This window comes from Antennarius striatus, chromosome 3 (assembly GCF_040054535.1).
Source record: "Antennarius striatus isolate MH-2024 chromosome 3, ASM4005453v1, whole genome shotgun sequence".
NCBI classification, from domain to species: Eukaryota; Metazoa; Chordata; class Actinopteri; order Lophiiformes; family Antennariidae; genus Antennarius; species Antennarius striatus.
Window position 1 is genome coordinate 4,955,964 of NC_090778.1, and position 13,610 is coordinate 4,969,573.

Below are 13,610 nucleotides of genomic sequence, written 5' to 3' on the forward strand. Positions count from 1 at the left end.
TTTTTGCACGACGCTGAAAAATCTGACAAATAGTTGCAAGAATTCCCAAACGTGTCCAGCTGTTATTTCCGCTAACGGTCAATAACTTGGTCGATGAGACCAACGAATAAAAGAACGGGAAATATAATTCAGTACGGGGATGCGAAGCTATAAAACTCGCTAGGTTTGAGCCTACGGCATGCAGTTGTCGCGTCTGCGAAAAAAATCGCCTGCTTTTGCCTACATTTCAGCGCGCAGGTTGACGCTGCTGACGCGCCGCTCCGCCATCTTCAACTTCCTATTGTTTGCATCAGATTGAGGCTGTCTGCGGTGTGAGCTCTGACTCGGCCAGCGATTTGCCATTAATTAGTAGATATAGACTTTACGTTCACGGTCGCTCAAGTTCAGCGCAAATCATTTGTATGTCATTGGATTAAAGCCCCATTTGGACGCGACCACTAGACATCGACGATGGACGACGATCAACCCAGGACCTTGTGAGTATAGCGGCCTTGTCTACGTCCTGGACTGGGAAGGCACCGTTACAGCGCGACAGTTTCCACGTTGTTGATTTACCTCATTTATACAATGTAAAACATGGAAATTCAACTCCAGTTTCTATTTCCATTTAATGTCATCATACCATAGCGAAAATGGCGACAGAAATGTGACGCACAGTATTTTTTAGCGCGGATGTGAAGTTGTTTATATACGTAGACATTATTCGTTCCAGACGTGTTTCTGTTCTTGGGTGCTACTCAGAAGAACCGCCGCGGCTAGCAACTCATTCATTCAAACAAACATGTGCTTCTTAGCCGTACTGGATCAGAATGGACATGTTTAATGTGGCAGTAGACTCACTGGGTTCGTACCGTTAGGTTCCATTCCGCTCAACGTGAGGCCCTCTGAGCCGGCTAACGCTAGCTAGCTAGCTAGCTAGCTAGCACACAAGCCACGTCAACGCTCAGAGAAAGCCGAGCAGACATTGATGTGAGCTCATCAGGTTTAAATTGTTCGAGAAAAAAATAAACTACCACTTATAGCTTTAACTCCATTTTCATTTTCGCTTTTTATGTAACCATAGCTAGTTACTGTGTGGTTGTAGCTAGCCTGGGTAACTAGCCTTTGTCTGCATGCTGCTTCCTGTTTGACAAAGCCCCCCCCCATCTCTCCCCCCCCCATCTCTCTCCCTGTTTGCAGGTATGTGGGGAATCTGTCCAGGGATGTCACCGAGCCGCTCATTCTTCAGGTCTTCACACAGATCGGACCCTGCAAAAGTTGTAAAATGATAGTTGATGTGAGTGTTAATGGTGGAGTCCTGTTGTTTGTTTGTTTGTTTGTTTTTAAAATAGAAAGTAGCATCAAACAGCCTGAAGGCTGATGGTGTCCTCTCCTGAATGTCTCAATCTGTGTGTTCTTGGAATTGATTTTCCTTCCTGAGTTTATTAGACTGACGCCTCAGACAGCAGTAGGTGGTCATTGTCATCCCTGACCATTCATCACCTTGACTGTGGACTTGATTTCAGTCTTGTTTTCCTGTTAACAGACGGCTGGAAATGATCCATACTGCTTTGTGGAGTTCTATGACCACAGGCATGCTGCTGCCTCATTAGCAGCAATGAATGGAAGGAAAATAATGGGTAAGGTAAGCTATCGTGTCTACAGGGTGAGTGAGGATGGGTGGATTTTTGGGTCTGCGGTTGTAGGGCTGAACTGTGCAGCCACATGGGCGTCCCACTACAATATGAAGATGTTATTGTGTTAGGGCTTCCATTTATATTTGAGTGTCAAAACTACCCTGCTTTCTTTACTTTTATACCTACAGTTTCTTCTTTTCACTTTTTAAACTAGTTTCCTTCTATTTTCTGTTTAATTTTTACCTAAACATTTGATTGCATTGGAATGCACAATGTCACTAGATATACTCAGTATTTAAAATGACTCTAACACTTTTAGATATTGTGAAAGTGATAAAAAAAAATCATACGTTCGTCTAGGGCATCCTTGTGGAGGATTCATGACTCCAGGTTTTCCTGTCAATGATGTAAACATACCCCACCTTGCCCGTTCTTTTTATGCTCTTCTGTGTAGGAGGTCAAAGTCAACTGGGCCACGACACCAACGAGCCAGAAAAAAGACACAAGTAGTAAGTACTGGGCAGTGGGGGATGCATGCTGACTTCAGGACAAATATGTTGTTGAGCTAGAAAGATTGAATATCACAGCAAAAGATTCTATTCCCATCTATACTTCCGTGTGTCAGAAAGTCATTGCCTTCCTTTGTTTGGAATGTGGTTTGATCACCTTTATCTCCGTGTAGATGAGTGTAACTCTTCGGGTTCCAAAAGTCTCTCCTTTTCAGTTTGTGATTCTCATTAAGAAAGTGATTTAAGAGTTTGCAGTTGAAGGCCAAAAGTCAGACTCATGGAGGAAGTATAGAAACTAGATGTGCCGGTAAAATGTACATTTGTCCACATAGATCATTTTCATGTCTTCGTTGGAGACCTCAGCCCAGAAATAACTACAGAAGACGTCAAAGCTGCATTTGGTCCATTTGGCAGAATATCGTAAGTATCCAGATTAGTCGTCACAACTGATGATATCAGGAATAAAAAAAGATGTGAAATGTAAAAAAAATCTCTGGTAGGTGCACTCATAGCGGAATTTCCCAAGGACATGAAAGTATAAATCTTGGAAGTTTTTGGAGAATAATCCACTTTACATTTTGAGTGCTGGATTCTGCTGCATGCTTTTAATGGATTTCTACTGGTGTGTTTGTCCACAGAGATGCTCGTGTTGTGAAAGATATGGCTACAGGGAAATCTAAAGGCTATGGCTTTGTGTCTTTTTTCAACAAATGGGTTAGTACTGAGATTAGATGTTAAGAGATGAATGATCACACAACATGACATTAAGGTGAATTTTTAATTTTTATAAAATCGGATTACCTTTGGTTTGAAATAGGCTTCATGATTAGAATAATTCTGTTATGTTGAAGGTTTAGGATGTCTTTCAGGGTTGTTTGATATGTTCAGATATTGTTATGTACGCTATGTTTAGCAGGAATGAAGTGACTCTGTAATACACTGATCGCAATCTGATTTTGAGCCCACGAGTTGAGATCAGGTCATGCTACTTTCCTCTCACACTTGTAGGTAGAACAACAGCACAACAATGACTGCTAAATAACCAGATGCTGTCTTTGTTCTAGGATGCAGAGAACGCCATTCAGCAGATGGGTGGTCAGTGGTTAGGAGGCAGACAGATCCGAACTAATTGGGCCACAAGAAAGCCCCCTGCCCCAAAGACGACCTATGAAAGTGTGTTGGCGTGAATGTGTATATTATTCTTGTTGACATTGGGATTCGGATTTATCCATTCACTGTTACGATGTCTCTGTCTTCTGCTGGCAGATAACTCCAAGCATCTAAGCTTTGAAGAAGTAATGAGTCAGTCCAGCCCCAGTAACTGCACCGTGTATTGTGGGGGAGTCAGCACAGGCCTGACAGGTAATGAATGACCGCTGAAAAATGTTCAAATGCGAATAGTGAATAAAAGAGCAAATTATCCGTGTACTGAGAAAAGCCAGTGGGAACTGAAGTAAAACTCCATATAAAGTCAGTATTTTTTAGCAACACACAAAAGAGTCATGAACGCAGGAGCTGCCCCATATTATTCTCAACATGTCAGACTAACTGGGACGGCAGTTTTCCCACATTCTATGGTCAAACGTTTTAGTCTGAGGAGAAAATTTGAAGGGAGGATGGGTGTTAGGGCCCCATATCTTAGTTTTGTTTAGAATACAATTCTCACGACCTGATATGAAAGAAATGTGATAAATAAAGTGCCATGAACTAGGAAACCATTGGCCTGTTGTCCAGCAGTGCCTTCTGTGATGTCCAGTCTGGTCACACTGATGCTGGAACCCATCCTGTCAGAACCTAAAGGCTCAAACTCCTGCCACACAGACGTCACGGGAAACAAACTAAAAAAAACATCTATTTTATCATAAATTAAAATGGCAAAATAAGCAGAAAATCCACCCTCTACTGCTGAGCTCTGAACAGTTTTTTTTGTACACAAATAATGTTCTTATGGTTTTTTGCCAGATAAAGAAACCACCTTAGGTCACATCTTATTAAATAAAGGAGTGACATGCTTTTGGCCAAACAAATCCCATAGTTTTATCAGTTTTTAAGCACTTTTCCTGTCTTCTTGGCAACTTTGGTAAGATAAAAAGTTATGAATAAAATGAAACTTGAATGCAGTGGCTGTACAGAACAGATGCAGAAAACATTTTTAATAATAAAGTCTCACATTTTTAAAAAAAGGTTTTTTAGCCCAAAGCGAGAAGCTGATGCTTAGAAAGAGCCATCACTTAAATAATCACCTCCCTGCGTGTCCTCTAATTGTCTTAAAATGTGTTTGCTTCTTATCTTTTGATTATTCGTCTGAATTTGCTGTTTTGCTGAATTTTCATCAGCCATTGTTAGGATTTCATGCTGGGTAGATGACGATGCCCTGAGAGGTTATTTCTGTGTTTGGGATGTTCATGCATCCTGCTATCCTTATGATCACATTACACCATCTCCTGTTATAGGACCTCTCTTATCCTCTTCTCACTGTTCCACCCTAGTCCTCTCTCGGCCTGGTTGCTTGTTGAGTAATCTAGTGAGTAATATCTTCCAGGATGCACTTCAGTACCCTGAAGGCAGTTCAACTGTCTTCAGAAATTTGGCATCTCTGTTTGGGTGTGTTCACTTTAGATGTGAATCTGCTACTTGTTGATTTGCTGCATTTATACATTTTGTTAAAGGATTAAAATGTTTCCGTTGCATAAAAAGGCTTAGTGATCCAGATTTAGCACAGGCAGTGTGGCTTGAAAGTAAGGAAACATTCAACTTTCTTTTCATATCATCATCACAGTTTACAGTTGATTCCTTTGACCCTGTTTGACAACAGATGGGTTCAGTCAAGAGTTTTGGAAACTGTACTGAATGTTTCTGGAATATTTTGATCAATAAAACCACAAATGCCAAAGAGTTATCCTTAATTTGATTGGTGTTTGCGATTGGTTATCCACATGGAGTGATCCTTGGTTGTATGTCGGCTGCATTGCGTCCTTAACACATCCTCGCGGTCCAGGTGATGGTCAGATGTCAGTAATTGAATGTTTTGCAGCATTTCACGTTTGTGATCCATGTAATGACCTGCCCCTTTTGAAACAAAGCGTCTGGACCAGAAATGATTTGATCAAAATTCAGTCGAAGATATTGAGGACCACAGAGCAGTGTGGGGGAAAAATATTTTAATTAAAAATTCACAATATAACCTAGTGGTACTAATGTAATATTAATAGTTGTAGTTATACTGCAATCCTGCAAAATTGACTGAATTTTTGAAAAATGTAGAGATGGGATGAAAACAGTACGTCGTGATCAGAAATGATTTTAATCACTCCTCTCTCTGTCTTTCAGAGCAACTGATGAGACAGACCTTCTCTCCTTTTGGTCAAATCATGGAGATCAGAGTTTTCCCCGACAAAGGCTATTCGTTTGTCAGGTGTGTGAAAAGTTTGTATTATTGTTCTTCTGTCTTATTTAACAAGCGATGCACCAGAAATTTGGGCTCACAGGATTTTATTCTGTCCTTTATAATCAAGAAATGACACAGTTTAGTTCACTACGTGTCAGGAGAGACGCCTGCAGCGAGAGCCCTTGACTGAGTGTTTTAAATGGTGCTATTTAAATCTGCACGATTTTATTTGTAGTCATCTCTGCGTCATGCTGCTGATTTAATATCCATCCTCTTCTCACATTCTGCTAACAGATCAGATCTCCAGCGGTGTGTCATGAATCGTGTTTCTCCTCTTGTCTTTGCCCAGATTTAACTCCCATGAGTCAGCAGCGCACGCCATTGTGTCAGTGAACGGCACCTCAATAGAGGGCCATATAGTTAAATGCTACTGGGGAAAAGAGACCCCAGACATGATGAACACGATGCAGCAGGTGCCTATGCCTCAGGTAAGATCAACAAATGTACTCATAATGATAAAGAAGACAGTTTTTAGAAGCTTGTAGGACCAGCTGCTGTCTGTCGAACCGCTGCTCTAATCCAGTCTCCGTCTGAGTAAGAAGACGAGGTTCATGTGACACAGGCAGTGGTTATTCAAGCTCACCGACAAGAGCTTCTGGTAATGGTTACAGTATTTTCTACACTATTAAGGCACACCTGCAATAAATGGCCTATTTTAAAACTTTTCATATACGAGCAAACCTTAGTTTTCGATTGCTTTAGACATTAAAAATTCTGAATTTTTTTGTCTTAAAAGTCGAACAAAATTTGCAAGTCGAACGCGAAACTGGTGCACTGGATTATAAGGCGCACTGTAGGTTTTTTAGAAAATGACTTTTAGGTGTGCCTGATGTGGAAAATACTGTATTTTTAATGTAATATCAGATGGTCGTGTTTTCAGTGGCATTGAGGTCATTTATTCTTGAGCAGTCGTCCTTTTCTTGGCTAAACCAGGTGTGTTGCACTTTAACCCTACAGCAAAATAAGATGAGCTTCCATGCAGCCCAGCACTACGGCCAGTGGGGCCAGTGGTACGGCAATGGGCCCCAGATCGGCCAGTATGTCCCTAATGGGTGGCAGGTCCCCACCTATGGCGTCTACGGTCAGGCTTGGAACCAACAAGGCTTCAAGTAAGTAACACGGTGTGTACAGGGCTCCCCTTCACCGCATCCTCCTACTCCAGCCTCATCAGAGTCCCCCCCCCCCCTTCAAGACCAGGTCAGCGAGAGCCAGCTCTGGTCACGGCAAGAGACATGAACCTTTCTTCCAGCCATCCTCCCTACTCCGCTCAACAACCCATCCCTTTTGTTTTGTTGAGATGATTATTGCCAAATTCACACACACACACACACACACACACACACACACACACACACACACACACACACACAGTCTGAATTTGTTTTGTTGTTTTTCATGTCTCAGTTGATGGTGCTGTTTGATGAGCGTAGCCCTTCTTGATCCCTTCAGAGGTTCTTCCCAAATGTTCTTGATCAAACTCGGCTTAAAACTGCGGTTTGTTCCCAAAGTTACTGTAAAAATTGGTTCGACGAGCTAAAATCCAGTTGAGTTTGAATGTCAGATTGACTTGACTTTCCAATAGAAATGCTTAAAAGCTCAGAACAATGTTTCCACTGACTGTCCACATGTGGGGGATAGTTTTCTGATGAAGAATTCATTTCCATCTTTTGTAAGCCTGCCTACTGTGTGTAAGGACTGTGGTCTTGAAGGATGTACACATCTGTACATGTCTTTTTTGTTTTGTTTTGATTTTTTTTTAATGTCTACATTCATGTCATCACTTTACCATCTTGTCCTTATGATTCAACGGATCCAGTTTTACATATACCATGAGAGTTTGATTTGTGTATGAATGTCAGTAGGCCATGTTAAATTTCATTTTTGTTTTTATTTAGACAGCCTATGTGCAGTGACGTTTTGTGCAACCAAGAAAAATAAAGGAGAGGCCATACACTGGTGGAAGTCTAAAATTCTTGGTGACCAGCTGTACAAGTAGAGTCTCTGCAAATTGTGAGCTGTTGTTTAATCGTTAATTATAAAGAAAATGCACAAATCTCCAGGAAGAGGCAAAGCCTTTCTCCACTTGAAATTATATAAGCTGTATTAACTCCACACTGAATTTAGAATTTAATTTTATTAAGTACGTCACACAAATTAGGTTATGGTATCTTTTTTTTTTTTCATACCTCAAGCTCAGTTGTAGATGTGTTGCTAAGGTAACCACGGTCCACTTATGGGATACTGATTGAAGAAGAGCCTCATTACTAAGAAAAAGACATTGATCAATTGTAAAGATGTCGACAGCATACCTGATAGGGGTTTTTAACATCCTCCTACTGTTTGGGAACATCACATGACCTCATAGACTATTAGATCATGATGTCATAGTGATGTAACAGACTACTGACTGGAAACATCACGCGGTTCTTTGGGAGGCGAACTGTAAACGGCCTAATGTCAGTGATGACGAGCATCACAAGACCTGACTCCACAGGTGAACACACCTGAATGCGACATGGCATTTTGACAATTTAGTAACAAGATTATTTATTTTGATACTATGACTGAATAGAATTTATTTCTGTTTGCAGTTTTAAGCGTATTACAATTTAGAAATGCTGAGTTTTAAAACGCCACATTCTCCTGACAGGCAGACCTGGGTTCATACATGTAATCCAGGTTCATACAGTGAAACTCTAGAGTAGCTTTCATCCTGGTTTGTGGTCCACACCCTCTTATCTGGAGAGTTTCCTGTCACGTCACAGCTTTTGATTCCGCTGCTTCAGTATGCCGTTATATCTACTGCTGGTATAGCTGCACATGTAAAAACACTTAAAACGGCTAAAACAGCCTCTAATCACCAGAGTGGTGTCAAAGAAATATTACTACAATACAGAAAAAAATCATTCATGTGTTTCAAGACGAGATGGGACACGGAGACCGTCGGAAGTGTCCAGTGTCCACGCAGATGTCTGTGAGACGATCATTTCATTGGGAGGACGAGCTGTGCATCTGTGTGGATTAGGATGATGTCAGAGCTAATCTGAACATCAAGGTGATCCCTCTGGGAGGGGTCAGTAATCAATGATCACATTCCAACAGAGCATGCAGCAGTGATCAGGGTGATACGTCCAGCAGTCACCAGATTACAGTATTTTCTGCACTATAAGCCACACTGGACCATAAGGCGCACCTTCAATGAACGACCTATTTCAAAAAAACTTTCATATAAAAGGCGCCTCTGGATTATAAAGCAAACTGTTAGATTCTGAGAAAATAAAATACTTTTAGGTGCGCCTTATAGTAAGAAAATACTGTAGCTGAAGAAAGATGGACTCACACCAACACCCTGCTGTGAAGCCTGACTTCTTGTTTACGGTGTGGCTCATCAAAGCTATTGTGCGACATCAGTTTTTTTTGGTGGGGGGTGGGGTATTAAGCTTGCTGTGCTTAGCTTGTGTGCTCTGTTTGCTTGTCCACCCATGTTTAATCAAACCACACTTGACCCCTCCAAAGATAATCTTACTTTCTGATTTTTTATTATTTTTTGCTCTTTTGCCAGCTTGTTTTTTGCCCCAGCCTACCTCACCCCTCAAAACTTCTGATAACTTCTGTTAACTTACTTGTTCTCATTCTAGCCTTCCAGATTCTAGTAGCGCTAATATAAATCATCCCTTTGCTCCCTTTCGCCTTGTCTCTTCTAACCTGCTGGCATTTTGTCTGTCTGTCTCTATCTCTCTCTCTATACCTTGTTTTTTTTGCAGTCACTTACCTGCCAGTGCTGGGTGGACTGGCATGAGTGCCATCAGTAACGGTGGGGTTATGGAGCCTACACAGGGATTGAATGGGAGCATGCTAGCCAACCAGCCTGGTATGGGAGCCGCAGGATACCCCACACACTGATAAGTGGGGCAAGGTGGCAGATTTATCAACCATCAGCCTCTTATTGGCTGTGCGGTGCCCCGCGGGGGGCAGTGTAACAACGCCTCCATGTGTGGCAGGACTCAGACTTTTACTGGATGTGGAACCTAACGGGAAGGTTGGCGCCGGTAGGAGATGTAAATGGGGTTTCGTTGGGGTGGGGCGGGGCGGGGTGGGGTGGGGGGTGGCCAGGGAGGAGGAGCGATTTTGACCCACACAGGTATTTACACCCTTTGTGGTAGGCAAGACTGGCCATGAACCAGGGCTCTTACCATTTTTAAGTTAACTGTAAATTAGTATAAAACTGTAAAGGAGAAACTTTTGGATTTTTTTTTTTTCTTCAGGTTTTACAATCTGCTTCCATTTTCACCTCTCCTCTCACACACACAGCCGGAGAGAGGATTTTTTTTATTTTATTTTAAAGGAAATTTAAAAGTTGGACTCGTGCTAAGTTATGAACATTAGTTTATTATTTGAGAAATGGAAATCTGTTTCATTTTATTCTCCTTTTCTCTCAGATTAAAAATAAATTGCAGGGATTGTTGCCACTGCTGTTTCTCTGTAAAGGGCAGATAAATATTGCACAGTTTTTTCCTCTCTTCTTGTACATGGACAAATTTGACTACAGGAGTGTTTTCTGTTTTTTTTTTTTTTTTGCATTCCATTTCTCCCTCATATCTCTTTGACAGCCTCAAAATTATTATTATTTTTTTGCCACATGTAAATAACCATTTATCCATCTGAAATCATCTGAAACGATGTAAGTAAAAATGCTACTGTTAACTGTGGGTGCTTGCTTTTTTTTTTTCTTTTTTTTTTGATAACTCGACAGTTAACTACAACATTGTACGTAGCAGGGTTTTACTATCTAATGTGACGCTGGCACAGTGCGAACACACAATTCTTCCATGCAGGGATAAGACTGCATTGCCATGCAGTGCATACTTAAAATTTAACATGATTAAAAATGTTAAAAAAAGAGTGAACATTTGACACTTGATGGTTTTTAAATGTCTACTGAAACGCCAGTATTTTCTATCAAAAAATCAGAGCGGATTCAACTGAACTCGCTCATTTTGCCAGAGAAATGGGGAGGCCTACATTATAACTGTTGCCTTATAGAGCTGGTTTCTTTTACCTGACAAGATTCTCTTTTTATTTAGGCGGTGCCTACAGACATTTTCAGACCGTTTGTTTTAGAAAGGTGTTAGCCCCGAGAACCGATGGCTCTGCTACTGTAATTGTTTTCTTGCTTTGTCCAATTAAAATGCTAATGCACACAAGACACTTGTTTGTTTCCTTTTTTTTTTCCCTCTCAGGGAGTGGTTATTATTTGTGGAAAGATCTCTCCGAAACTGCCTCTGAAAACTTTAAACTTCAAACTTAGCTGTCATTTTAAAAGATTTGTTCGTAAAAATTGCCGGGAAGGTCATATTTTGAGGCCAACATTCATGTTTACTCGGACTATGAAGAAAAAGGCTGCATGAATCTACAGCTCCTCTGCATGCTTGTATTGAAGTGTATCCGAATTAGTGATTCATTCATTGAGCAAAGAGTTTAAGAAACCTGCAGCCATGGTAATGTTCAGCTCACAGTAATAAACTTGGATGTTGGTCTGTGGGAGGAAACCCACAGACACTGGGAGAGCATGGGAACGCCACAGATAGAGGCTCCAGCTGGCAAACTGGTTTGAGTCCTTCCTGCTGTGAGGCAACTGTGCTAACACTTTGTTTGTTTCAGTGGGATCTCAAATTTCTCGTAAAAACGACATGATCAAGTGGTTATCTCTGGTGTCGGATGTAAAAACCTGAAACCAACATATTTGATAAGATTACACAATAACCATCTTCATTTTAGCTGAATCAGATGTGAACTGAGTCATAAAGTTGAACTTTGTGTGCTCGAATGTTTTCTGTAATATTATAACTGCATTCCACTTTTGGGAGGTTGTGTTTCTGCTGTCTCACTGAAACAGACACTGAATGGAGTTGAGTTATTGTTCGTGTTTCTAACACATCTGCTAGGAAAAAGGTCAGTAAATTGCGTAAATAAAAGTCTAAATATCTGCTGTGTTTAAGAAATGACTCACTTCATTCAGGTTGTATTATTTATGAACACACAACAGAAAGGAATAGCTAAAATATGTGTTATTGTGTTGGAGCTTCCAGTCGTAATAATAATTCTGCTGCTGTGAGCAAAATTGGTTATAATCTGAATTCTTTTTCACCTGAAGTCAACATTAGCGAGTCATTCTCTGTTTGTCAAGTGGATCTAGAGTCAACAGATCTCTGACTCTGTTGTTTTACAAACAGGAAACCAGAAGCTGCAGCCTCCAAAGACACAGAATGGGTTGTTAAACTGGAACCAGTGGAGCAGATGGTGCAAACGTTCAGCAGTGCATTGCTCTGCAACACCAGCTTTACTTTATATTAGATATACAGACCCACAATGGAGGAAAGTGACTGACATTAAGCTGCAGAGTTACACCTATTAAGTCAGGTTGAAACAAAAAAAAGACTCCAGGTTTACCAGAGCAGTGCAGTATTTGTGCACTAGGGGGCGCCCTCGGCCCACATTTCCGACACCGGCTCTGCCTGAGGCATCAGTTCGGCTGACATCATGTGACTTCAGGTGTGTTTGTGAGCAGACGGCACTCTTTGTAGCTGCGCTTGATAATTAATGGATATAAATTATTCCAGTTATTGTCATTTTTAACACGTTTCATAAATGTCTGAATAACATCTGATTTACAAGCAAGTATGTTTATTTGTGCCTTGTGAAGCAGAAAGCCCAGCTCCCAGTCAGTCACACAGTCTGTCTGGCTGGAATAACAGGCAGCAAGGACTGACAGTCTGACAAATGGCTGGTCTGTTCTGCTCAGCCACTACCCGACTGGGCTTTAATGGATGGAGAGTCTGTTAGAGATGGAGGCTGAGGGAGACATCAGGAGATGAGTTAGTGAGTAGATTACAGCTGAAATCAATCAAAGCAGCGACGCTCTCTCTTCTGTGTCTGGGCTGCTTTACTTTATTCTACTTCTGTTTCTAGACAGACCAACAATGACAAACAGTCATTCCTAAATGGTGTCAGACACATCATGACTTTTTGTCATGGGTTCAGTCGTTTAAGTTGTTGATCATTTCATGAAAATGACGATTAAAAAAAACATGAATGAATCATTGTCTGCTGTTTTTTTTTTTTTTTTTGGGACTTCCCCACAATAAATATGATTTAACTTACCAAAAAGCTCTTATTTTAGATTTCATTCAAACATGTTTGTTTGTCAGTTCTACACAAAGACAAAGGTGGTTTGTTGGAGACGGAGTTGTTCGACTGGTTTTAGATATCACGCAGTTGCTGTTTCCTCCTGTTCTTTCAGCGGCTGTGGATCAGGTCACCACAGCTGACTTTTCCATCCACAGGTTTTGTGTTGGATTCACTTCCTGATTCAACCCTCCCTGTTTACCGGGGCGCTGGTTAACAGAGATGAGGGAACGCTGGCTCATCCAGCTCCAGGTGTTGGGCTGCATTACTCAAATTATTTGTTTTTAGTGAGTATATAATGCAACAAATGAAGAGTGTAACAAAAATAAATGACACAGAGGTCGGTCATTTGTTATAATGAGCTTCCTTATACTGGGGGGTGGGGGATGGATCCTTGTGTGGCTGAAATGCCATTGTCTCCTTGATGATGTTAACAGATGGAGGGAACTGGAGGGTTGTAAATGTGTTTGTATTGCAGGCGTCTGAATGAGAACTGCACAAAATGTGTCGCAGAAACACCCCCCCCCCCAAAAAAAAAAAAAAAACCAAAGGAGTTGAGGAAGATGTCGAATCTGTCCTGTGAATTGTTTGAATGAGCAGCATCTCTGTGTTTGTGTTTTCCCATCCGAGTGACAGCTTGCTGCAGCGGATGACGGCAAATAAACATGTTCCAGTAATTAACCTTGACAGGCCCAATGTGGTGGCAACAGCAGAAACCTACTAATGACACAATTAATCCATAATTAAGGCATTCTGTCACATCACACTCATGCTGAACATCGCGTTGTGTTGAAGGAACTTGTACCTGTTTGCTCTGGGAGATAACGGTATCCACGACAACGAGAGCGTTAA

The 13,610-nt window shown here is 41.2% G+C and overlaps 1 protein-coding gene across 1 annotated transcript; it reads left to right on the top strand.

Annotated features, from left to right (window-relative positions):
• The first annotated feature begins 265 nt into the window (after nt 1-265).
• LOC137592698 (cytotoxic granule associated RNA binding protein TIA1-like) lies at nt 266-9,646 on the top strand. The gene is made up of 12 exons (XM_068311031.1): nt 266-476; nt 1,180-1,276; nt 1,526-1,624; nt 2,071-2,125; nt 2,458-2,545; nt 2,764-2,839; nt 3,190-3,298; nt 3,392-3,487; nt 5,456-5,540; nt 5,863-6,001; nt 6,531-6,682; nt 9,338-9,646. Exons 1-12 carry the CDS (start codon nt 451-453, stop codon nt 9,474-9,476), a joined length of 1,161 nt encoding a protein of 386 aa, XP_068167132.1. The 5' UTR covers nt 266-450; the 3' UTR covers nt 9,477-9,646.
• The last annotated feature ends 3,964 nt before the right edge of the window (nt 9,647-13,610 follow it).

Excerpts from the sequence above, each read along its gene's own strand:
- LOC137592698 (XM_068311031.1), top strand. The coding sequence starts at position 451 with ATGGACGACGATCAACCCAGGACCTT. Across the intron at positions 477-1,179 it reads GACGATCAACCCAGGACCTT|GTATGTGGGGAATCTGTCCA; the intron begins GTGAGTATAGCG and ends CCCTGTTTGCAG. Across the intron at positions 1,625-2,070 it reads GAAGGAAAATAATGGGTAAG|GAGGTCAAAGTCAACTGGGC; the intron begins GTAAGCTATCGT and ends TCTTCTGTGTAG.